General features: G+C 34.8%; 1 protein-coding gene across 1 annotated transcript in view; it reads left to right on the plus strand.

Moving 5' to 3' along the window:
* The window catches only part of LOC150106422 (uncharacterized), a 766,385-nt gene that overhangs the window by 48,462 nt on the left and 690,533 nt on the right, over positions 1 to 27,390 (plus strand). Inside the window, exons 4-7 of the mRNA XM_090392993.1 lie at positions 6,088 to 6,287; positions 13,948 to 14,531; positions 21,028 to 21,175; positions 22,992 to 23,238. Coding sequence (XP_090249119.1) covers positions 6,088 to 6,287; positions 13,948 to 14,531; positions 21,028 to 21,175; positions 22,992 to 23,238 — 1,179 coding nt within the window. The remainder of the gene's footprint in view (positions 1 to 6,087; positions 6,288 to 13,947; positions 14,532 to 21,027; positions 21,176 to 22,991; positions 23,239 to 27,390) is intronic.

Here is a 27,390-nt window from a genome sequence, read left to right on the forward strand (position 1 = left end):
TTTAAATAAGCTTCTTCCTATCACAACATTATTTATTTCACAAAATGCTATCAGAAAATCCTCATTTTAATTTCTTTGACCACATATTTCATTACATACTGATCTATTACCTTCTTCATTTCCTTTGGAAAAATTTAACACATCTTGAATATAATCTCGCCATTATTATTCGCTTCTAGGCGTTCTATTCACTAAGTCTAGTAAGTGCCACTCCTCTTTCATGTTTTTCGTCAGATCCTGAACACAGTATTTCATATCGATCCGCAGTTCGCAATGGAGGTTTTAACTTGCTCACTATGTGATTCCAAAGCCTCTCCATCCTAGTTCGTTTATTTCTAAAATATCTTTCATGCACTGTCTTATCTTTGAAATTCTATGAAATTACTTGAAAGTATTGTCATCATTGTACCGTAGGTAATGTTCGCATTCTCAAAAATATGAAGTTTTGTTCATATCTTTTTGTCGATTTTTCTTGTGCTAATTAAGCACGACGCACTCGTGACGTATAATGAATTCAGTATTTATTCCACACAAAGTTGCAGTGTTTCTATTCTTTGTTTTTAAGTACTTCAAAAGTAGTTAATCTTACAAATAAAGTTATTCAGAATCATTTTGAACGACATTAGCTTTTCGGATACGCCAACTTAGGATCGACTTTGGTAGTTGGAATACTCCTACCAAAGACCGGAGCTTATGTATGCTGCTGAGCTCTCGGGAAATTTTTAGGCATTTTATTCCTATTTAAGCTTTAGACTTAAGTTAATTAGCCCAAGCAATTAGTAGTCATAATCAACCAACTTAAGTGCGACTGGCACGATATGCATAACACTAATCAGCTAATACTAACATCACTGGTTATCAAAATTATATTTTGATAACCAATTTGATTTTTATTTATAAATCAAAATTTCTTTTGATTTATAAATATGTATGTAATTTAACCCCTATAAACGGAGTTATCAGCACATGTGAAACGGACTGTGTAGAAAATGAAAGTTTTACAAGGATTCAGATACTTGTATAATATTTTGAATATGGTATCCTGAACCTTCGGTTCATGTTGCTCCCTCAGTTTATAAATGAAATATTTAAGTTTTTATTCATTGGAGCACTATAACCTACGGTTTATTTATCATTATGACATAAAATGTGATTGTAAGCGTATTAGCGAAATAAAAGCGTCAGTTCAAACCTTAGTAATGAAGAGATATGAAGGACCTACCTTTGATAACATTAATTTCTTGTGCATGAGCACAAGAAATGTATACCTAACGATTTTTTTAATTATTCTAAATTGTTTAAAAGTTGAGGTCACCTGTAAATAATATTTATTAAGCCCTTGATAAACTACAAAGGAAGCTTATTTCTAACATTCTTCCAGACAGTGCGAAACATTTAGGAAGCTAAAAAACTCTTTTTGTTGTTTTACGAGCTTGCAGCCTATCGTCTTTCGTCCATGGATATCTTCTGTATGATGTTTTACTGCCTCCGCTTATTTTTCCAAATTTTTAAGCGACGTTTTCTGTTATATATGTATTTCTTCCTAACAACTCAAACAGGCCAGGACTTCAGTTATAATTTTTTTCCTTTGTTCTTGGTCAATGTCAACACTCGTTATCTGCACTTTTGATTTTGCAACTCGTGAGATCCCTTTTAAATTTCGTTTACTCCTCTCTTGCAGAAATTAAATCGTAGAGGTTATCTTCTTTATTGATGAATTTTTTCTTTCTCTTTCACAGTTCTTCTAATAAATCAAATTTTCCGTTAAATAGATAGTGGTCAAGACTTAATACGGTATTCAATATAAATGGGTGGGAAAGTGGTTAAGGAGAACACATTTGATATAATTCCTTGGGGAAAATTTGCCAAGAAGAATTTTCTGAAGAACAAAGGTAGATAAGATGAATGAGGAGGTCGAGAAGTTGGGTGATTTTTGTTCGTTTAGTAAGTTCGAGTTTAACTTCAGTTGGATGTTTATCAACAACTATTCCTGTTTTAGTATTTAAAAAAATAGTTAATGCTGGCTGTGAGCAATAAAAAACAGCTCCATGCATGAAGTCTTATGACTATAGCAAAGTCATAAGACAGAAACAATGTTTATTAGAAAGCGACTAATGATTGGAGGAATTAAATGTGTGAAAAGACTAAAACACTAGGAGTAAAAAGAAAACACTAATTATTTTATATGTAGCGACTCAATTTCTGATTCTTTACATAATTTTTATAATTATAACCACTATATAATTGCTGATGCAATCATTTTTTGGATGTCTCTTAACTTATTGTTGTAGTTCTTTATAGAATAAATTTCCCTCCTCTTTTTCCTCTTCAGGTGCACACACGAATAAAACCCTCTTACTTAAATAATCTCTGTGTTTTCAATCTAAGTGTTATTATCCTCCATTTTTGGTCTACTAGAATTGCTATTTCACTTATCCAGACATTAAACTTTGGTCTCACGCTGGACGATGAAATTCATCTCTCAGATGGAGACAGTCACAACATCCATGCGTACAACGGGATTTGAACCCACAGCCTGTTGGTAGGCGGGCGGATACGTGAACCACTCGGTCAACCAGGCAGCAATTGAAGATAAAATGGAACTGGACATTTCATGTTATCAATCTCGTTGTTTTAAGGATTCCGAATCGTTTTCATGTTTTCTGATCTTGTCGATTTCATTACGATCCTTAATTTTTCTCTATAAAGTATACGAATATTTTTGGTTTCACAAACGGTGACCCTGGCCTCGCCTTAATTTTCCACCATCACGGCTTCTGGATCAATAGGGCACGCCGATCTCCTTAGTGCACGATAATTTATAAAGATGATGATAATTATTCTTATTTAATTAATTATAAAATTCTTTTTCGACGTTGACCATATGAAATCCCTGCAGCAAATTTTTTACACTATATTTCTTTCCTTTAAGTGTATTTAAATGAATTTATTATTATTATTATTATTATTATTCATGCGTTAAAATAATATAAGAAGCTACCAAAATTATCTTTTCATTAGAATAGTTTGAACACTATGAATGTGGCATTCATGGATAATGAATAATCCCATGTAACTAAACTGTCTTTTGGGAGCTTTCAAACTCTACGCTCATGAGATCTGCAGATGTTTACTAAGACCGTGATCTACTTTTATTTCTGCTTAAATTTTAAGTTATAGCGGGTATTGATTTTAAAATGTAGCATTATATATTCCCAGGGGTAGACCTTTCCGCTCTTTTCCTTCTGAACAAACAGTATCGATCATTCGCTCTTTTATCACGAACCATTATGGCTATGAAAGGAGTTTGGTGAAAGTTTAATGAGACTTTCCTGTAAAATTACTGAGCAGTATCCTACTTATTGACAATTTAAAAAAAAGGTTTGGAATAATAGGCACTGAAAAAATGCACTTAAGCAAATATAGAAGCGGAAAAAATATTCTTCGCTACTTGGTATTAAGGCCAAGTTGGGTGTTTTGATTCGGTTCGCAATCAGTTTTAAATATGGAACTCATTCATTCAGACAGATGTGAATTTGTTTCCTATATAAAAGTTTATTTAAGCCATAGTAAAAAATATCAAAAAATACTTGTGGGGAAAATATTCTTTATAATCAACATGTATTTACCAATATTCTATAATATTTATACATATAGGAGATCCTTTTCACTTGACCAACCAGAGCTGCTATGTATGCTATATTAAAGCTCCAATGCCACATTTTCAGTTCTTGTAAGGATCGTTTTGGGAAAGGAGCTTTATTTATTTATTTATTCATTCATTTATTTTATATCGCTTTAATATGGAAGGACTTTTGCTATAAATGGTTCGTTTTTGATAAGTCAAAAAACATAGCTTTCAACTATGGAGCAGACCACTGATTCAACTGAATGTAGCTCAACGACAGCTTGCTGCTCTTGCGAACTAAACATCTTTCTTGAAAAAATGATCGCGGGTATTATTATTTCCAGTGGTGATAGACATCTTATTCATTTTCTGTATAAAACTTGATATTTTAAGAACTAATGAGTTGCAAATGTTTTGAGAACATAGTATCAATTGAAAAAAAAAAGAAAAAGCTTTTTTTTTTGCTTCTGGAAACGCAAATCAGTAAAGATTTTACTATGAAGTAAACAGATACTTGTGACAAATAACAGAATTTACTAATCAACACAAACAAAATTAGTGTCAAAACTGCTGTAAATCATTATACAGCAATCTCTCGATTAACATAGCTCGGATTAGTGCGTTTTCAATTAGTGCGTCATTTTTTTTTCTATACACAAATGCAATTAATGCGCCTCTAAAATTCGATTAGTACGCCTATATACATCTTAAAAATAAATGTTACAGAGTTTAAAAATTTTCTATCTATACATTTTTTATGGTTAATTATTTTTTAAAAAAATCACTCACCAGGATGAAATGTTCCAAATTTACCGCCAAAACTTATGTCGTCTGCTAATTTCATAGCATTTTGCTGATCATATATCGTGGCTCCTTTGCAATTGTTTTCCTTAAAGAATTGGTGAGCAAAACGTGGAAGTGTGAAAAAGATTCGTAAAGTAATTTCATTGGAAGTAAAACTTGAAATAAAGAAAAATGAACAAGGCGAGTCCAGAGCAAAGATAGGACAAGAACTCAAAATGAGTGAACCAACTATAAGACAATTTTAAGAAAAAGCTGCTGAATACAAAGAGAGGTAAGGTTGCTTCAAGTTCATCATGCATGCAGATCACTCGAAATCAAAGTATTATAATGATTGAATTAGAAAGCCTTCTTTGTACATGGATCGAAGATTGTAACCAATAACGGATCCCGCTAAGCACTTACTTATTAAATCAAAAGCATTAAGTCTCTTTGAAAGAAAAGGCTATCAATGATGGAAAAGAAGAATTCCACGCTAATGTTGGGTGGTTTGAGTGTTTCAAAAAGAGAAATGGCCTACATAATGTTCTATTCACAGGCGAAGCTGCAAGTGCAGATAAGGAGGTGACCGCAAATTATCCAGAGATTTTGAAGAAAATTGTGGACGAAGGGGGGAGGGGGATTGTGACCAACAAATATTTAATGTCGATGAAACCAAGCTTTTTTTTTTTTGGAAGCTAATGCCTTCTAAGATTTTTCTGGCCAAATCAAAAATATCAGCCTGATTATAAAGTCGCAAAGTCGAATGAAATTGCTGCTAGAAAAGTGCGAGTCATTTGGAAGCACATTCTTCCACATTGTGAAATGATTTTAGAGGCTTTTCAAATGAAATGGATAATGTTGCTGAGGAAATTTCCAACATCACGCATGAACTGGGTTTTGATGAGATTGACAATGATAGCATCCAAGAGCTAATGAAATCTCTTTCTAAGGAATTGAGTGATTATGACGTGCTAAATATATGATACACAGCGAGAAGATTATGAAAAATATGAAGAAAATTTAACGATTGAAGTCAGCCAAAATACATTTTCACAGAAACAATTTGAAAACATTTTTCGTACAATCGAAGTTTTTAAGCAGCAATGCTTAGAGTGACCCTGATGAAGAGAGCAGCAGTAAAATTTGCAGAAGAGTGGAAGAGGTAATAGGGCCATACCGTTCAGTTGTATCAAAAATAAACAGAATGCCCTCCAAACTACGTTAGCTCAATTCCTTGTTAAGAAGTAGAATAATAAATTCATATTATTCTCCTATCATTCATATATTCTGAATATGTTTGATTGTCTTTCAGTTTCATGGTTTTCATTTTCACGGTTTTTTAATTATGCCACGAGACACATCCTAATTCTTTTATAAAAAATTAAGGATTAAATAAGAAATTTAAGGAATCAATTATACTTTTTCCCATGGGTTATTATATTTGATTAATGCGTTTTCGATTAATACACCAAGTTTAAAGAATGCATTAGGCGCATTAATAGAGGGATTGCCCTATCTAAAACAAACCCGAGTCCATGCATGATTGTTTCATGTTACTCGTGGATATGAGATTACTATTAATTTTGCTGAAATTAACTCATACTTATCTTTATTAAATCATAATTATCTTTATTTTCAATCATACCTTACTTTTTAAGTATAAATATTCTTTCTAGGGGAGGGATATGAAGCAAGAGTGTCGAAAGTGGAAGTGAATCTTCAAGTACTGATCAAGATGGCTACTAATTCTGAGTGCCTGATGTCTATATTAAAGAACTTACGATGCCAACTGACCTCGTTATTAGAGCTCTCTGATAATATAAACGGAGCCATTCTCCATAAACTTATAGCAATGCTCTTAAACCAACTACTGCAGGTATGTTATGTTAATCATATGTGCATTTGATAACATATAATTAATCTTATTTTAGAATATCCGTCAATAATAATAATTCTTTCTCATTTCCTGGGTTTAGCATTGTTAGACAATATCATGTTTCTATACAGTGTCATAAATAACATGCTCAATGGTAATATAGATTTATGAGTGTATGAAGGAAACCTGGGATAATTTCATTCATACCTGGCGATAATGTTGCTAAGTCTTCCTTGATGAGCATTGTGGACTTTGCATCGATTAAACATTAGGAATGTTTTATGAAATATTTCGTCGTGGAGAGAAAAATTAGACTTTTCGTTTTAAGCCTGAGACAGATTTGCGATACGTGGCATTTTTTGCTTGACCTGCTTCGATACACTAATTTAGGCTGGTGCGCAGTAACTAGTCTCTGCGTTGTCAAGTCAACCTTGCCCTCGAGGTGAAGCCTGTTTCCATCAAAGGGGCTCTGGAGATCCAGCATCTCCACTGTAGAAGGATACCGCCGCCACCCTACTTGGGAAAAATGCCAACCAGACCTTCTAGGTCATAGATGATCACTGATGTTAATTTCCAGAGCAGGAGATTCTGGTTTCTTCTCCCCAAGCTTCTAACATGTAGTTTTATGATACTCTGCAAGGACATGCCAAACATTACTGTGGAGATTCAGAACCTTCCCAATCTTTGAAGACATTGCAGTAGAAGCAGTTCAGTAGGCTGGAAGCCAAAATAGTGTATGATACAGAACCATATGGTAAAGCGCTTGCGAGACTTCGTTATGCTGGCGCATAATCTTTCTGCCAGGCTGTGGCTCAAGGGTGTATAATCGTTTGCGAAAGGTACTGTCGAGGCCATGTTTGTCTTGACATGTTATTGCAATCTGTCTAAGAGTCTATCTCCTCAAAGTATATTGCTGTTCTCTTTTTATCTTCACGTTTGCAATATTAACAAGACTGTAAACCTAAATAAATATAGTGTAACTGCAGTTAAAATATAAAAAATACCTCAAAATTGAAAATATCACAAATCTTATCATTTTTTTATATTCTCTTTACCAATATTCATAATATAAACATAAACCTAAATAATCTATCCGATCTTCTGTATCTGGCCGAAGTACAGATCTCTGTCACAACAACAGCCCATGCCAACTGTATAAATTGCACCCTGCATTACTTCCGCCAGGAAAGTAGTACTTGTTTTCGTGCGTTCCGATATTCCTAGAATCTTTCCTTTTTTTTTTTTTTTCACTTTGTATGACTTGAGATTTCCTTGCTTCATTATGTATCATTCATGTATTGCCTCTACGGTTCCCACACTTTTGAAAATCATTCTGACCTCTTTGAATTTTTGTCTTTGAAACTTGATTTCCTACAGTCCAAACCTTAACAGTGAAGTCATCTTCCTTGACTTTAATGTCCACAACTCTTTCCAATTTCTACTGAGCAAGCAGGAAAAAAAGGCAGGATATTAGCTGTAAGCAATGATCTGAAAGAAATCATTCATCTCTCGACCAAAATTCCTGACAATCCTCTTCGCTCATCCAACACTGTATTTTTCTTAACCAGTTTTCTATTTCCAGGTACACTGTTGAGGTGACCACTCTTCTTGGTATTTCATATCACAATTTCATCCGAGTGCCATCTCTAGTGGAACGCTGTTCCCCTCACTATTCATAACCTTATTTCTTCTATCGCTACAATACCAAGTGGGAACATCGAGATTTTGACTTCTCTTTTCCATTATCAAGCTACTGTTTCCTTCCAAATCCAGATACCTGTCTGATCTTGTTACGGAAATTATCTGCGTTGAATTAAATCCGTTCATTCCCCACTCCGTTTAGGATCCCCCTCCGGTATCCATGCCATAGTTTTTCAAAAAAAAATGTGCCTGAGCTGTCCAAGAAAAGGAAACGGCTTATTACGAGTGTCATGAGAACAAAAATTCCAACTTCATTCGCAGCTTACACATGAGCCGACAACACACAAGACCATCATTAACGGAGGCAATTCTGACTTTGAAAGGACTAAATGTGGGAAACTCACATGTTCTGATGGTAGTGCCTTCTGGTCCCTTGCAAAAGCTGTTGTGTGTAACTTTAATCCATCTGTGCTTCTACCTCTTTCGCATTAAATTTCAACATCATCTTGAAAGCTGATCTGGTATCATTGTTCTCGTTGAACTCCGGAACAATGGAAATCACCCCTTTCTCTACCTTGAACATTGCATGCTTCCCGTGGCTTTCTCCCGGAACGACATCAGAAGAATCTTAGAAAAACAACCTGAATACCAAAAAGGCGTCTCTTGTTCCGTTGGAATTTTACCAGTTCTATCTATCTATCCCAATGGCTTTAACAGGCCTGTAAGGCCAACAACCTTCCAAGCATGCTTGGATTTCGTAACCGAAATACGAGAGTAGAATGGTCACTCCTGTTCCTCGAAGTATTCTTGGCTGTATCACTGTGTGTTCACGGGGCCGGTTTGCCTGCTTGCGGGATGAAAACCCCAGATAAATTGGCGGAAAAAACCCTGCTGTCCACGCCCAAGACCGGCTAACTTGGCTGTGGCTGAGGAAGATCCTAAAGCACCTCACGTCGGCGACGGGAATCGAACCTAGGACACTCCTTCCCCAGGCATATGGTTGCGAAGCGCAAAGCCACTAGGCTAACCGCGCGGACAATTTTACCAGTTGCACTCAAGAAATGTGCCCTCATCTAACGTCTGTAGTTTATCACTATATTTTACTCAGCTGGAATAGCATGGCATCCACCCTAGGGCAAGGAAGCAAACCCACATATAGTAAATTCCAAAAATATGTGTCTATCTTTAAACTATTAACCTATTGATCTCATCTCAGTGTTATTATCTTTTTGTAAAGTAATGGAGAAGGTTATCAACAGTCAAGTTCTTCGACATCTGGAGAATTGTCAGCTAATTAGTGACCGCGAATATAGATTTTGCCACTCAAGATCCACAGCTGATCCGTCTCTGAACACTTGTTGGAAAGATTGATAAAACATGTCCTATTGATATAGCATTTACAACACATTTGATAAAAAGTATGACATCGAGGGCTGCTCATCAAATTACCATTCATGTCAGTGAATTAGGAGTTTTCTCTTCGGTCGTTGACTGACTGTAATGGTTGAAGATGCTCGCTCTCCAGATTTTCCTATTAATATAGGTGTTCTGTTGGGGTCCGTTATTTCATCCATCACATTTCTCATATACATGAACGACCTGCTCTCACTGACCTCAACCATTTTCGAAGGTTTTCTGATGATAGAACTCCCCATTCCTCCTACTCATACGACGTCTTGTAGTGCTCAAACATTTCAAGCTTCAAGATCAACTACAAGATCTGAATACTGAATCCAACTCCTTATTTCGATCATCAATAACAGCTTAGTCACTTTCAGTGTAAAACACAATTGTGTCATTTTTCTCGCAAAAAAACTATCAATTCTTATCAAGTCAAGATTAAATCTATTCTCTCCAACTGACACTTACTCCTAGCCTTTCCAGACATTATCACTTCTATGGCATTCTTTCTCAGCTTTCAAAAAACTTGGCGTCCTCCTTCGCTCAAGATTATTACTCGTTTAGTCACTTACTTACTCTGTACAAATTCCAAATTTAATTCCAGACTCTTCCAGCCTTGGAAAACTGCTTTCATATTTGGAATAGTATAGATGTTGTTGCTGTATGTTTATCAGAAACGGGAGTGGAAATAACGGATGCTACGTCTGCTGAACGGCGCCAATAGAAATATCTGTAGAAGAAATATGATGCAGAAACGGACCGTCTATGTGAGCGTGCGTGCGTGCGTGCGTGTGTGAGAGAGAGAGAGAGAGAGAGAGAGAAGTCGTCAGTCAACAAACCTGCTCTCTTCTGAACAGTATCAAGAATTTTGAAGCAGATTTAGGTCGACTGACCTCCCTCTTTCTCAATATACATACATACATACACACACACACACACGTACACACGAACTCTCTTCAGCCACCCTCTCCTAGACGATTAGTTTCTGTATTGTATTTCTTCTACAGATATTTCTATTAGTGCTGTTCAGCAGACTTGCTATCCCTCCCCCCCCTGTATTTCTGCTAAACCGACAGCAACAATAAAAGCTATCCAACATCCTTTCATTGGTTGACTGCTGAGTCACCGAACCTGCTCCTCGCAGTCATCTTTCATTCCATCTACTTCAGTTCTGTGGAACAACCCTCCCCTTGAAATATTCCCCAAAGACTACCACCTCAAGCTCTTTGATAGGAATATCAACAGATTACTTTGTTCATGACCTCAGCCTACACACGATTTTTATCTGCTATTGACCTTTCGGCCTTGTGTGTGACAGTAATACGAATAGTCATGTTATGAGAGTTGAAATGATTAATTGGACCATTGAAATAATTAATACACGCAGCAAGTTATAGTCTGACTTCCCTAGTGCAATTTGACTGATTATATTATAGATGCCCTCTTGTGAAAATTCTCCAGAATGCTAAGAGAGCAGTCAAGCTCTTAAACTGGTGGATAAACGCACAACGAAGTGAGTCTTTTCTCACGACCAGGGACTTCTCATCTTTCGTGGCTTAATCTGTATAGATCGAAAAGGAGAACCTTTTATGAGCAGTAAAGTCATCAAGGAAAGTGATCTGCTACTAGTTTGTAAACGCCTTGGTATTATTAGTAAGGTAGTTTCGGAATATTTGATACTCACCTAAAGAAAAATTGCGAATGACAGTGTTAATAACGAATAAAATGTGACTGCATGTTAATGGAAAAATATTTTCAAAATATTGACCTACAGATGCATGTTGCATTTTAGATAACCAACAATAAGTAAAAAAAAAACACATTACTTCGCTATAAAAATAAAATGGTTCGACATTATTTCAGTAGTCATCATATCTGACTACAGAAATCCTACGTCAGGAGTACTGTAAATACAAGGGAATGTGTTGATTGCACTATTGAAATAGGAAATATTAAGTTTTCGGCCTATTATAACTTTACCTACTATAACGATGGAAATCCTACGAGAGCAATTACTTTACTACAAGTAGAAAAATACTAGCGAAGCATTCAAAATGCCCATATTAAGTAATCTCCACTAAATTGGGTTTTGTCGTTGAGAAACCGTAAAATATCGTACATTCCCGATCTTTTTAGTTTAATTAGAGTAAGAGTATTGTTGCTTATAAATATAGGAAACTATTGAATATCGGTTTTATTGAAGAATTATCGTGTATCCCATCAAGTTTTGTATCTGTATCCATATAATGCAGCTGTCGCTGATCGATATCACATCATGCAGTACATGCCAAAAATGCCTAAAGTGAATCTGAATATCATTATCTGAAGTGATCGAAACCTTTATTCAGAGAAAGTCAGTGGTGCGTTGTGATTTATTTCTAGATATAGCCACTTATTAATGCATCTAATTAACATAAAGTGGTATTTTCAGTGAAGCTAGCTTATCGTCCAACTTCTGTTCGCTTAGTTTAATCAATAAATGAAACGATTAAATTAAATATTGTATAAAGTGACCTCTGGTATTTAACTCTCATTTCATTCATTTATTCAGTCAACAAAAATAAAACGAATTTTCTAGTTATTTCTACCAGCAAAAATTCTACATAGAAGTTTTATTTACAATAAAAATCTATCGATCGCATAGTTTAATTTTTAAACTTACATTATCTTCAAAATTATCCCTAACAGCTGATGTACTCAACATTATTAATGTTGTCTCCTCTTTCGTTCTATGGTGCAAATAACTTTTATGCAAACTGGATCTATTAACTTTGGCTAGTTTTATTTGTCTCAAATATCTTATAAAATAAAATATTAGCTACATTTCTTATCTGTATATATGCAGTCTATTAGCAAATTGATTTGTAAATTTGTACCTATTAATATGATGTAAAATGATTGATTATACCTGTCCAAAAAAAAGAGATGAAGGGCGTGAATTTTACAAGTTAAGCAGACAGTACGCATAGAAGAAGAAGAGAGAACGCGTTAAATGATTATTAGGAAAGCACAGAAAAAGATGCTAATTGAAGTTCATAAAGCAAAAGTAATGACCGTAGAGTCAGAAAAGCAAGATAAGTATAAGGAGAAATAAATAGTAAAAAAATCAGAAAGTTTGAAAAATAAAGCATCCATTGTCAAAATGTGAAGGGAAAGCTGACAGTTGTTTGACTTTGCAATGGTTTCAGCAGGGCACCATCAGACAAGAGATGAAGTTTGATACTTACTGCTTAACAAGGAGCATTGCAAACGAATGTAATAAAGGCAAAAATATTGAAAAGATCAGTAACGATAGAAAATGCTGACTGGGCAGAGATAAAGTAGAAAACAGTGGACCATCTGAACAGTTATTTCAGCAAAAGTGCTCAGACTATAAACAAAGCCATGATTAGGTTACAAAAGCTATACACAGAAGCTTGTGTAGAAAAGTAGTTTCCCAAATTGCAAAATTCCTTGGACACATACAGTTGAAAAAGTTATTGCAGGTGAAAAGAATGATGTCATGGGACTTTAAAATTGAAACATATAGACCTCTAGTAACATAATATGCCGGAAATTACTGTAGCCGAATAAGAATGTGCGTGATGTATCGATGTAGATACTATGGTATAGAAGAGTGGAAGAAAATAGTGCACGGAAAGATTTACAAAGTATGAGATATGGATATCGAAATTGTGGAACAAAAGAGCAGCAGTACTTCTGATTTTCATAGCACTGCCAGGAGCAATACCAAAGCAATTTATGAAACACCTGTAAAACGCTGGCCTTCCCATATATAACACCAACTAACTCGAGTAAAAGCACTATTAGGGAAATATCATATTTTTGGAGATTTTAATTCCTTGAGGTAAGGAGGCCCGAATTATATATTGATACATTTAATTAAAATATTCGATTATTTTGTTACGTTTAATTTGCAATTTTGACTATGAACTCTGTTAACTGAATGTAGAAGTTTAATAATAATAATAATAACCTTTATTTTCTGGTATCCTTGTATTCCAAACGGGTCCTGCTGTTTCCAAATTGTAATTATATATATTTATATATCATCATAATCTCTTCTTCCTTTTCCCATACTCCATAAACAGGACCGTTGAGATGATATCAGGAAATATACCTCACAGAAATCTTTCAGTCAGTCCTTTTTTATTTGTTTTATTTTCAGTAATTAATTTTAAATTAAAACTTTAGTTTATGCAGCTGTTTTGTACAAAATAGTAACTTATTTGGCTGATCTGATTTATTGAAATTTGGTATGTATCATCTTTACTAATATTGGTTTACATATTTTTTAATTGGATCATTTTTTCTGGAGAAATTTGGCAAAGTGATAAACTATTATATTTTACATACGAAAATAAATGAGCGGCCGGTTATCTATATTCCTTATGTGTTACTTCAAATCTACCTTTGAGTGATTTTCTTTTTTTTTTATTCAGCTTGTAGACTCAAAATGACCAAACTGCTTATTGCTTATTGAAGACATTTCAAATGCCTTCTTTCGTTTCTTTACCTCACCCTTAATTTTTATTTAATGAACAGAACTATTTTCTGTATATATATATATCTAAAATACCAGTGATTAGCCGTAAATATTTCTTATTTTTATTTTTAGACAACAGCTGAAGAATTTATCCAAAGTCAGAGTTCACAGAGTTCTCATTCATTACTTTCATTGGAACAGCTTACTATAGGACTTTGTCTTCTGTTGCACATAGGAGTTGGATGTCTTCGTGGAGGGCAGTCGCTCCAATATACAGCTTTATTGATTATTAATAAAATTATTGATGTATGTGTTGTTTATAAAGTAGCTCTAAAGAATGTCCCTAAAACTGATTTTTCCCAGAATTCTCTTATACCGGGCAAAGAAACTCAGCAAGTGCCTTCACATCATGTGCCATCATATAGTTCCAGAATATTAACTAAAATGCCCACAGTGAGTAGTATAAAGGAGTCACCGGTAGCAGACAATTCTCAGACCGCTAGATGGTGGTCTTCTAGTCGAAAAACTACACAGAAAGTTCAGATACCTATTGAACGACATGAAAAGAAAACAACTCATAAGATACCTGAAAAAGAACAGATTCTTGGAATTTTGGTAGAGAAAGGAATAGATCTAATTCTGAATGTACTCAACAATTCGATTACTTTACACAAGCGAGTAGTAAGCACAAGACCACAGTGCACTCCTAGTAACAGGTAAGAATTTCTCTTCTTCTTTCCTCTTAGGATATTTTCCTCGATACCACATCAACTATACTATCGAAGAAATGCATTTTGATACACGAGATATTGTTGTTGTTATGTACTACCCATTTGTTTTCGGTGATCCTGTGAACAAAGGCTATTCATCTCACTTGGCCTCTTTTCTTTTTTTTTTTTTTTCAGAAGTTGTAAATTCAAGTTCCTTCATGTTGTCCATCCAACTCTTTTGCGGTCTTCCTCTCCATTTCATACCCTCAATCTTCCTCAGCATAATCGTCTTTTGCTATGATTCATCAGATATTACAAATAATATCTGGTAAATAAAATACGCTAGATATTACAAATAATAAAAACAGAAATCTAGAATATTAGATATTTTATCGTAGGCCGGCAACTAAACGAGGTTGAGAAGTCACACTAGAGTTGATTGGTTGGTTATACAGCAGTGGTGAGTTGAGGGATTTGTGTATGTTCCTTAGTCGGTCTTCATTTCCAGGTTTGCTGGCCTTGGCGAATTAAGTCTGCTTTCTACTAGACACGTGCAGTGTCTAGTCTCTTCAACTCAAACAGTTATTAGGGCCCTATTGTGCACCTATAGCTGTAGTTCTTCTTCTTCTTCTCATTGCTCTACAGCCTAAGGCAAGCGTGTCCTTCTGGATTTGTTGCCTCCAACTCTGTCTGTTCAAAAGTTTACTTCTCTAGCTTGGACATTGTAATATGTATCTGTAGTTCCAGGCGAGATACTAATTTCATGTCACATTTTTACCTGTTCATTCTTTCGCATTCCCTTTACTGGAATTCTCAACTGCTCCCATTCCTTCCATTTTTTTTCTTTTCTTTTCTCTAAGTATCTTATACTTTTCTACCAGTTTCCTTAGTTCTTATAATCTAATATTCGCATTCCTAATCATTTTTCGTCCACTTTCAATTATATTGCATGTTAAAGTATATAGTTACATTTATCTGAACTCGGTTCGGATTTTGATCATTCTGCTACATTGTTTCTGCATTAACCGAACTTTTCCAAGAAAGTCCATCGATCTAAACTCTCAACTGACCTTCATAATTTTCAGTGTCTAACAGTGGAAAGACATACGTGCACAAAACAAAAGCAGTAGAGAATGATATTCGGTATGGGAAGTGAATATACATTATTTCATCTGCGGCAAATTCCGAGTTATCCATGGAGACGCGCCGCAAATCATGAATAGTCAAGTATGTTTATTTGCAATTTGTGTTCCGTGTAAGAAAATTGAGTCTGTTTGCGTGGATAAAAACAGATGCACTCCTACAATGTAGTAAAATAAAATAAAATGAAATAAAACTCTCACGAAAACAGCTAGTTAGGAAGTTTACATGAGAGCAAAACGTGCTCTCAACATCTAGAGATATACATTTCAAGAATTAGACTTCACCTTTCTCTTCCCAAGTTATTTTGTCAAATCAACCGCCAGTCATTCCAGTATTTCAATATTAATCATTCAAAATTAATTTAAGCAGCTGAAAAGTATCCACACGAATAGAAATTTTCGTGTGGATACTTTTCGGCTTCTTCTTTTATTTAGTTTTTGTCTGAGGAGCAATCGTATCCTGTAATTGCATGCATAAATTAAACAAAAGTTAAGTATTGTGATAAATCTCTTATTTTGATTTAGGATTTATTATTCACTATTTTTTCTGAAATATTATAATATTAATGTATAACAGAAATCTCAAATATGCTGTTTGAGTCATATTTGTTTACCATTGTTTATATGTTAATATGCTACCTTTTGTAAGGAATACATCCATAAGCAGGAGCTCAGAGTCTACATCATCGGTTCTGCTTCGATAAATCCATGTACAAAATTGATTTTTTTAAATCGAATTTTTGCATGAATATACAGTGAATAATATTAATCATTGATATACAATGATTAATATTAAGTATTTGATTATAATAGTATTAAAATTAATTGCTGTCGGTATGATAATTGATGCGATTAAATAAATAATGACGCGTTTTATGAGTAATAACATGAAATAATATTAAATTAAATTCATCGTATCATTCCGAGCTAAGATTAATTATGAAGGCTAATCTGTCATCAAAGAACTGAAAAAGTTTATAAGGCTGTGTTTATAAGACTTGAAGGAGAACAAATATGAGAGAGTAGAGGAAAGAGAGAAGGGAAGGAGCATTCTTCTTCCTAAAAGCAGGCAAACTGACAGCCCGACTGAGTCATTGCCTTGCTGTCAGAGGGATTAGTTCCCTCAATCCTAAATCCGAAACGCAATAGGAAAGGCGACAAGTGAGGATTATGACTGTACAGACTTCAAGTACAGAATTAAAGACTGCAAATGTAAATTTCTACAACTGTTTAAAGATTGGACTTCCCAGTTCCTAATAAACTGTCATCTATGAGCTTGGAGGCTTACGCTATTCTGTAGACCTTAGTATTAATATTAAGATCCTTTGACGAGAATGCATCGACCTAATTGCCTCTTTTTTTTAGCATGAGTTTATGTGATATGGGAGAGGTTATCTTGATAAAGCCCCGTTCTTCATAGTATTGTGCATATCAGATAATGTGATACCGTAAGTAAACTGAGATAGTAGAAAAAAGACAATACTAAAACTTTTTTTTCAGAAAGTGGTGCTTTTATTTTCTGTAAAAAGCAAGTGTTCTATTTCGTTTATTTATCTATGTTGTGAGTTGTCTTAATTGCGGTTTCTGTTTTATTCTGATGGATTCAGAACATGTCATTTAAACAGTTAGTTGCGATATTGTAAGTGGTTTGGCGAATATATTGCTTCTCTGCTTACCCGTCTATAGATTGCGAACTCCTTTCCCGCTAAGAGGGATCTTCATGAATGTCTTTAAGTTAGTAAACGATATTCTTCACCTTGCATGAGGTCACCATCGTGCTTACTGGAAGTTTGAAATATCTTGAGAGCAGTTGGGTTGTTTTATAGCTAAACCAATAAAACACTGGCCTCGTAGATGTCTACCAGTGATAGTGCTGTAGGTTTACAACTTTTCAAGGATAGGATTATCTGAGAAAAAAATGTTGGAGTGACAGATATCTATATAGGCTCGTAATGATAACACATTATTGGCCGATGTTAACAGGCATTCTGTATAGCGACTGAGAATTACTGGATAATTTCTCAGCAGCAAGTGGTAATCAGGTGTGTGCTGCCTAGAAGGTTATAGACAAAGTATTCCAGCACTAGCTAAATAATACGAAGAAAGTTGGGAAAGCATTCATACAGTACAGTATGTGCGATGACGTTAAATTTTGAAAGATTGCCAGCCTGGTTGGCGAGTTGTTAGCGTATCCGCTCTCCAGCCAAAAGGCTGCGGGTTCGAATCCCGCCGTGGGCATGGATGTTTGTGATTAGATCCGACTAACACCACTATGAAAGCACTAGTGGTGGCAGTCGGCGGTAAAGGGCGTTGGTGTTAGATGATGAAGGTTGGTGGAGTAGTGAGACAAAGAGTTGTAAAGTTGATGCCCTCCCTCGATGAGTCTTTTGACTCCCGGAGGTGTGATATAATAATAATAATAATAATAAATGCCAACGCGTTAACTCTCTGAAAATGCAAATTCAATGGAACATTATTAATTATTATTTCTATTAATTGCGCGTTCTTCTGACGGTTTGTCTTACGGAATAAAATTCCACGTGTCCAATAGTGAAAAACCCTTCTACCTCCTTATAAGACCAGTTAATATACCTTTAGCTGAAAAGTTCTAAAGAGGTTCTTTGTATCCTAGATAGTATTTGAACCAGTGTCTTTACAGTCAAAGAATCACTGCCAAGTGATAGCAGCTATGTTCTCATCTGGACATCAGGAATTTTAGAGAGGTTTCTAGTGCATCATTCCCAAATGTGAGAACAATGCTTCTAGTCTTGGACTGTTATGAGATTTATACAAAGCTAACAGCTGAACAGATAAAAAAAGAAGATGTTTATGCAAGGAGAGGCTTGATGTAACTGTCAGCACAAGAGCAGAGATCTTATCTTATCTGAGCTTGGTACTTATGAAAGAATGACATACAGATCAGTGTTTAAGACATTGGTCGTAAGGATTTGAGTTAGATAAAAGGTCAGTTATCTGTGAGAGAAAGAAGGTAAGTGATAGAACATAACTCTGGAACACTGCGGCATTAATGGACGAATCTAAAGAGAGGAAGCCGATGAAACGAATAAAAGGCAGTAGAGACAATTCGTCACCTAATTACAAAGAGTTGAATAGTGTCGTTCGGTTCGCAACTTATTGAACTTCTGTGTTAAACTTGATTCGATTCAGTCGACAGTGACTGCACAATTTCCTCTAAACAGTTTCATGGCATACATACACAGGTGGGTGATATAGGTTAAAGAGGAATCTGCTGTCGATCTAGAACAGCAGATTGAGTAACTGATTGATGTGCCTCCAGGTGGTAAACAAGTTCACTATTACCGACGTTTCTCCGTTATTTTAGAGAATCCTGAGGTAAGGGCTTCAGATCGATACAGGTTTCATGTCGCATTTTTATCTTCCATTTTTTGTGATGAGCTAACATAGGCTTTCTACCACGTGCGATAGTTTCAGCTGAGTATAAATGCATATAGTGATGATATAGGACGAATTTTAGTTTCATAATGCAATTTTAAAATACTGATTTCTAAAATTTTTATTAGAAAAAATTGCTAAATTATTTCTTTGCTCATGCGCAGGCAACAATGCCAGTTATTGGATCGAAGAACTAGATCTGTTCTATTAAAAAAAAAAAAAAACATTTCCTATTTCATCTCTCATGGAATCATTTCGGATTATATATATATATATATTTTAACTGTTATATACAAAAATCTATACAAGTATTGTTCTTTCCTGACAGCCTCAGATTTTGCACGTAGCAGTGAATCTTATAGCACGCATAGAACTACTGCGTCGAGATACGTGATCGCCATATCTCTTTCAGATTAACTTCAAACATCTCCGAGTATTGAATTACCAGTGATCAAATTTTTATGTTTTATTCTATATATATCCTTTCTTGTTGTGTGGTCATCGATATCAGTTTCGAAAAATCCATTTTATGTTGCATTAAAAATATAATTATCCTGATGACTTTCCACTAATATTGAATAGTCATACAAGTCTGAACATAAGCCTTTACAACAGATACAACACACACACACACACTGAACACCAAGTACTATGGCAACGTACACAGAAATAATATGCATTGATTACAATTCTACACCAGAGTATTCAAAGAGCCATCCGAAATGTTAAAAACTCACAAAGTACAAGAAACAAGGCATGATCCTACATCAGGTTTGATCATTTTTTCATTAAAAACCTCGCGCACACACATTTAAACCTTGGACGCTCTCATCTTAATGTTATTTGCTTGCCGCCAAATTCAGTCATATGATTGATTTTTTTCTCTCCTGATGAAGTGTACTATAAAGTGCACCATATACAAAAAACTAGTCAACTTGTAAATAAACACGTTCTCTCAACCATCTCCGGATTTGAAACGCATAAGCGTTTACAGTCATATATCATTTTATACCTTAGTGGGGGGTCTATTTCCTCCTTGTTCACTCTCCACCCTTTCCAGATTTTGCTCGCTCCAATAACTTGACCATTGAGTTATTGGAGCGAGCAAAATCCGTTAATTTACGATATCTACCCTCTTAAGTGCACTACTCACTCAAATGATCTAGAATGTCGGGGACTTCATTTGATGATGTTCCTTTCTCCCCCACAACTACGAACTTCCCACGAAAAGGTTATTGTCACTTTTTATTCCTCCATCGGCATAATTATGTCATGTTGATTTGAAAACTTAACGTATTTAAAACTTTAAAATTTAACGTGTGCCAAACCATATGCACAGCATATTAATATGGTTTGGCACAAGCGCCTTTGGAATCTAAAATTCTCATATTATCTCTAATTCATTTTCAGCTTATTCAAATCACATCGTGTGAAGAAAGTATGAAGTTTGCATAGATCTGGACTTTTTTGGGGGGTGGGGGAGAAGGAAAGGACGATTATCATATACCTATAGAATTTTTAATATTTCTATTTCTCATTTTATTAATATAATTTTCTTCAATTTTTTACCCACTAATAGCGTTCATTTAAAAATTCAGTTTGTGCAATAAATAATTTAAACGATTTAAAGAAATTAAATGAATAAATAAATTTAAATGATTTAATAAATAAATACATTTCAATAAATAATAATTTGTGTAATAACGTAGATAGGGTTAATTTTTGCTGTTAACTAAAATTTCAAATGGCGTATGAGGATTACATGATTTATGTTGGTCAAACGCTTTTCAAACCTGGAGGGGGGGGGGGTTCATATGTTATTAGCTTTCTGAAGTAAAAAAATTACGCAGGTTTTCTTAATAAATTTCATTAACACATTATTTCTATTTTTTTAAGCTGAACTTGTTTATTTCTTCTAACTGTACGATGTCTTTCTACAATAACAGGTGGCGCCACTGTAATTACCACTGTCTTCAAGTTCTCAGTGCCAGATCGTTGTTGTATTGTTCTCAAGCAGAAGAAGTACAAAAGAAATTGATGGAGGAGGGACATTTAAAAATATTAGTTGCTGCTTTAGACTCTACTCATGACCCTGTAAGTAGATAGTTCCTACATCTGCTACATTTTAATTCTGATTATGATTATAAGTGTTAGAATGAAGACTATATTCGGGCTCGTCCTTATAAAGGATACCACACTCGTTCAGGGAATAGTTTGGTCAAGTATGTGGTCGATGCAAGGAAAAAGACGGGTATCTGGAATAATGTTACATCACAAAGTTGAAACGTTTTCTTAAAAATACTTCTTAGAAAAAATTTTTTAAAACTGCTCTACTTGCTTATGCTGTCCACCTGAAAATCTTGTAATATGCTAAACATTCGCTCGCCAAAATGACCCTTGACACTCGGATGTTAGTAATATATTGATGAATTGCAAACAGATAATTTCACTGTGAAATCTCATGTTTCACTTTTTATGATTCCCCAAATATTATCTGAGATAATCGAGGAGCGGAGTCCTATAAAGAGGAAAAAAAAATTCAAGTCTGTGCAAATGAAGTACATCACACATAAAATATTAAAGCAAGTTACATATTAAATATAGCAGCTACTTCAAGAATTTACGATACTGTCATTCACGATTCGTCAGTTGGTTACAGCGGTATTACCAGTGCGTATCAATGTTATGTAGTCCTGGGCTTGTAAACAGTATTCCGCTATTTTCTATTGGGCTGGCTCTTTAAATGGATGCTGAAAAAAGACTTTTACTGAAAAATATGCCATGCATTCATACGAAGAATAAAGTGATTTATCTTTTTTATGTTTTTGTAACTTCAATGAGAGAATTGTGTCTGGCATACTGAGTCGAATTCCCGACTGTATTGTCCTTAATCCACACAAGTATTCGGTGAATATCAACACACCCTTTAGAGTTCCTAGATGCGACAGTTTAGAGTGCGATAAATGAAACCATTTGCAAGGAGGACAGTGCTTTTAAGTGCAGCTTATTAGCTGTAACTGAACTTTTGTTCTTGGGTATAGACAAATCCTGATATAAACAGATGCACTCTATTTTCGTGGAAGAAATTATGTCGACGCGAGATGGAATGAATATTATTCATTCCATCAAAATAGCTATGAGCTGGTGAAAAATCCCCACGTAATTGTTGAAGCTTTTTTTTTTTTTTGCAAAATGAGCACCGCGTAAGATATTACTTAATTAACCTGTTGCTGTTGTATGTATTATTCATCATAATGGAGCGCCGTCGCAGTTTTTATGTCACGTTTCTGATTATCCGAATCGTAACTGTCTCCCAACCACTAGATTGATCTAGACGCTCACTACATTACTAGACCTTAACCCTTTAGGATATTACGTCTGTGACCCACGTGAAAGCAATTTGTGTGTGCTCGCGTGCGCAGGGAAAAAAATTACGATAGGAATGAGTGCCCTGCATCATAGAATTTTGGACGATTCTGAATTACATCCAACGATAGAGAGAAGAATGCAATCAGCATTAAAATATCCGGAATGGATATCTGAGTAAAAGGCAGCTCATATAATAGTTATAACAGCTTTGCTAATGTATAGTTTCTTCAAGCTATTGATCTTTCAACTTAAGCATATATTTGTGGTGATATTAAAGCATGTGCAACTCTTAATTCTAAAATAAACGTTTAACAGATCTCTTAATGGTTTAGAAATCGACTCATGTCGATATATAAGTTTTTCCTTACAATCACTCATGGAATCTATCCTTACTTTTGATTACTCTCGCATATGGGTAAAGTTTGCCTAGCATGTATGCTTACCGTTTAATCAAAAATGCTTACTGTTTATGTATATTTGTACGTATGGAAAGAGTTGTTTGGTTAAATTATTCATTTATGTTGTTTGTTTCTTTTGTCAGCAATTGTTGTGCCTCGTACTTCAAGTAGTTGCCATTTTAGCGTCTAATCCAGTCAACCATCCAGCATTGATGGCTACGGATATTTCTGATTGCCTTCTTCAATTAGTGCTGCCTTCTGATGAGTGGTACTACACAAACCATAGTACAAAATATGCTCGTTACGTCAAACATCACGCAGCACGAGTATTGGTTTATATTGGTCAGGAAAAGAGGTTAAGAAATAAAGTCTATTTATTTGATATTTTAGGTATGTCGTATTTTTGTTCCCATATTACTTATATAAAGATAAGTAAATTAAGATATGATTTAAAATAACTAAAGATTAATTATTAATGAAATTATGGACTTTTATCAAAATAGATATGGAAATGAATTCAGCGCTGTCCGTTTAATTTTATAAATGGAGTTTGATTAAATGAAACTCCGTTCTTTGCTCTTTTTTGTGTTTAATATATTACTTTTCCTAAGTTAATTACCAAATTTCTCAGGTTTTAGACACCACTGTATGACAATAATTCATCACAACACGTATTTGTAGTCTATCTAGCAAGATTGTTGTTAGGTATTGTTATTATTGTAGACAACGTGATGTATACAATTTGCATTCACAAGAAAAGCAGAGTTACAATTCAAGCCATATAAAACTAAAACTATGAAGCAGGGCACATGAAAGAAAATTTTATAAAAACATAGATATATAACAGTTGAAAATTCGCTATGCTTCATTCTTTTACCATACGATCTTATCTCAATACTACCACTGATAGTAGACACTGATCTACTGAATTCTTAGCGAATAATTATAAAACTCGGTGATTTTGCTTCGAAAACTTTGATCCTATATGTGTACCAGCAAAACCAGATAAATAAAGGAATTAACCTGGATTATTTCCCCCTTGCTTTTAGCCGGTTTTTGGCAAGTTTCCTAAGCAATTGGATGATTTTCGACATCAATTATCTTTAGTTCCTTTTTTTGATTTATTGGTCGTATTATCATTACTAATGCTATATCCAATTTTTCCAATAGTGAAATATTTATCAATTTTATTCATGGTCTCTATCTTGATCTTGTTCTTATAACGATTTCAGCTCTCTCTGCTCCTGCTACTTTGAGAAAATTATTTAGAACTAGCAGATCTAGAAAATTTAGAAAAAATTCTTCATGTTTAATTATATTTCTTGGGGAAACATGTAATAAGGGAGGCTGTTCCAGAGGGATGGATAGAAGTTCTGTTAGTTTGGAGCTGAAACATGGAAGGGTGTTTGATGGCTGTTGCACGCATTTCAGTGAATTTAGTAGAGCCTCAGGGGAGTTATTGATGCTAGTTCAGATGAGCAGTTACCAAGTATTTATAGAAAATGTATCCAGCAGAAACTAAACGCCTCTATGAAAGTAGGTATAGTGAATTGGTGAGAAAATGACTGGAATCAATCTAATTGTTCTCTTCTGTATTGAGGCAAGCATGTTTTGGGAACTTGTAGGAGCACCACTCCAAGTATGTGAGCAGTACTCAGCGGTTGGGTGGATTTTTGGTTTGTATAGGGTTAAAGTTTACCCGTTTTGGTTTTCATAACATGATCACATTCATTCTAAAATATGTTTATATCAAGCTTACTCCACTGGAAACCTATAGTACATTAATATGCAAGGTGGGCTAAGGATTATGGCGGTAATCTGCGAACCCTTCTCAGGAGATGAAGAAACGATACCTTTCAGACCATTTCAGGCCTCCAATAAGCGAGGTCTTGGCCTCTCACTTGAACTGCCTACCACCTAAAGACGTTCACAAACATCGATGCCACACTGGATTCAAAGATTGAGTTTTGAAAAAAAAAAACAAAAAAACAATCACTTGATATATCTGGAGAGTAAGGAAGCTGGAGAACATCCAATGATTCCATTTTTCCCCTCCAGAAATGCCTGTACAGAAAAAAAAAGCGAGTCAGCGCATTTCATAGTTGAGAAACAATCTAGAGATTCACTTTTTCCTGCCATTTTCATTTTTCTGTCCAGGAAAACAAATGCAGCGTCATCTATTTTAATTAATCTGTTTATTTGCAGTTCAATATTGATATCGCTATATTAAGTAGTGCCTGTCATTTATTGAATGACCGATAGCTACACCATAATAAAAATTATTTTGACATCCTACTATTACACAATTATATTTGCCTTTGGTCGCGAATCGTTGGTAAATTGAGGTAAAAGTATAATGTAGTTAACTGAGATTGGACCCGTCAGTACTAATGACTTCCACAAATGATCTTTTCCGCCAGCCTACTTAATTTATTTCATTAAGCAAGGACTTTGTCTTGCCCATGATTACTGCTCGAGTTACAGGAATATTGTTTTGATTCATATCGGAAATCCACAGGATTATGTTCTTGACACTTTTGCATTAACAATTCCTGCATGTGAACACCTTATCTTATTTGCATTGGATACTGTTGTTGAAACTGTAGAAAGTCGTTAACTTTATAAAGCTTTACACACACATCAGATGACGCTCACCTGACTCTATGCGTCCAATCACTTCCATTTCTTCCTCAATGGTAAGCGATTTTCTGCTTCCTTTTTTTTTTTTTAACCCCACTAAGAAGGACTTCGAATTGACTCTACGTTTAGATGACATTTTAATTTCATTTTTAAATACTATTATTAGTAAAACTTGAACTTTTTTAGCAGTGCTTACAATGTGGTTCACTGGGGACTAAACGTAAACAATTTTGTCATCTCTGCTCACAATACCATAGAACAATGTTTCTCAAACTTCAGATATCAGCGTACCCCGTCTTAAATTTTCATTATTACTAAGTACCCCCCTTATCAAACTAATAATAATAAATTAATTAAAGTATATTTCATTGTAAATGTCTATTTTATTTAAATTTATATGTTCATGTAAACAAAAAATATGATTTATTTTTAATAGAACACAATTTGGAATAGGTTCCTCTTTATTTCCCGTCCATGAAAATCCACATTTCCAGTAATTCATGTCATACTTACGAAGATTTTTCATCTTCTTCCTAGTTGGTTCTCTAGAGATGCCAGACGATACACCTTTATCAATTTCATTTGATCCACATACAATATCAACCTTTTCTTGTTGCTTACGGCTACTTGTATTTGCTACATTGCTCTCTTTTGTGCATTTTATAAATCCAGTCTTTAACCAATGATCCATACCTAAAAATTTGAAAGCTAACAAAATTATGTATTTACTCGAATATAACTCGCACTTTTTTTTTTCCAAAATTAAAGCAAAAATATCGTGGTGCGAGATATATGCGGGGATTTTCGGAAACTAAAGTTTTCAGAAAAAACTGAAAACGGTGTAACTTACCAAGAAGCTCATATTCGCTATCACCACTTTTGGCATCGAGAACAGTTTCCTTGTGTGCATAGTCAAAGTCATTTACCCGAATAGCTTCATCTTCTTTCCCATTATTTCAAGCAAAAATTACCAGTAATTTACAAGACTTGAGATACGTAATGAACAATCTTTCACAAATGACTAGTGAGAAGTAAAAGCAGAGCGCGAAACAGACAGCAATGGTAGGCCAATAGAGATAGAACAGCTATGAAAAAGTGCATATGATTGGTGCGGTATTAACAAAAGATAACCAAAGACAAAGGCAAGCCAACAATTGAGTTAAAATGCTAATTCTCTTCAACCGAATTCCATAATATCTGAAACGCATTCACTATATATTTCTTAGCTTTAACACGTTCACAACGGGGTGGTGTCAAGTAAAACCATATGTTGCACCAGCAACGTATGGTTTTGCTTGAGTCTATACAGCAGTTCTTGTTGGAGGGGGATGTGATTCATTAGTTAGTGCCGTTTATATTCCCAGTTGTCTCTAATTGCACTATTTGTTGAGAAATATATTACACAGAATGCAAATGTCTTTGTATCTTATTCAGGGATACAATAAAACTACTGTACTTGTTTTTCAGTGTCTTCAGTATAGTGACGCTGTTGGGGAGGACGTGTTGTTTACCGCAGGGAGCGAGTTACTATCGCCAGGACGTAAACGTCGTGGCGATAGTAACTCACAATTTGAGTAGAAGAATTCATACATAATATATAATTTATGGAGAAATATATATGTTTAAAATGATCCTTTTTTTTCTTCTTAATAATGATTCCACCCGTTAATGATGCATAGCCGAAAATTGCCACGTATCCCCCTGAAGACCTTTCGCGTACCCCCGGGGGTACGCGTACCACACTTTGAGAAACACTGCCATAGAATATTAAACAAAAGACACTCACGAACGCTGCCAACATGCTGCATTTGAGCTATTGATTTTTTTGCTGTTGATATTGAATTGAAATGTTCGCTCATTTGAATCTTCGTAAGCAGAGGAAACATAAAATTAACTGAAAAC

This window comes from Typopeltis vanoorti, chromosome 5 (genome assembly GCF_054136105.1).
Source record: "Typopeltis vanoorti isolate ZY-2024b chromosome 5, IOZ_Tvanoo_1.0, whole genome shotgun sequence".
Taxonomy (NCBI): domain Eukaryota; kingdom Metazoa; phylum Arthropoda; class Arachnida; order Uropygi; family Thelyphonidae; genus Typopeltis; species Typopeltis vanoorti.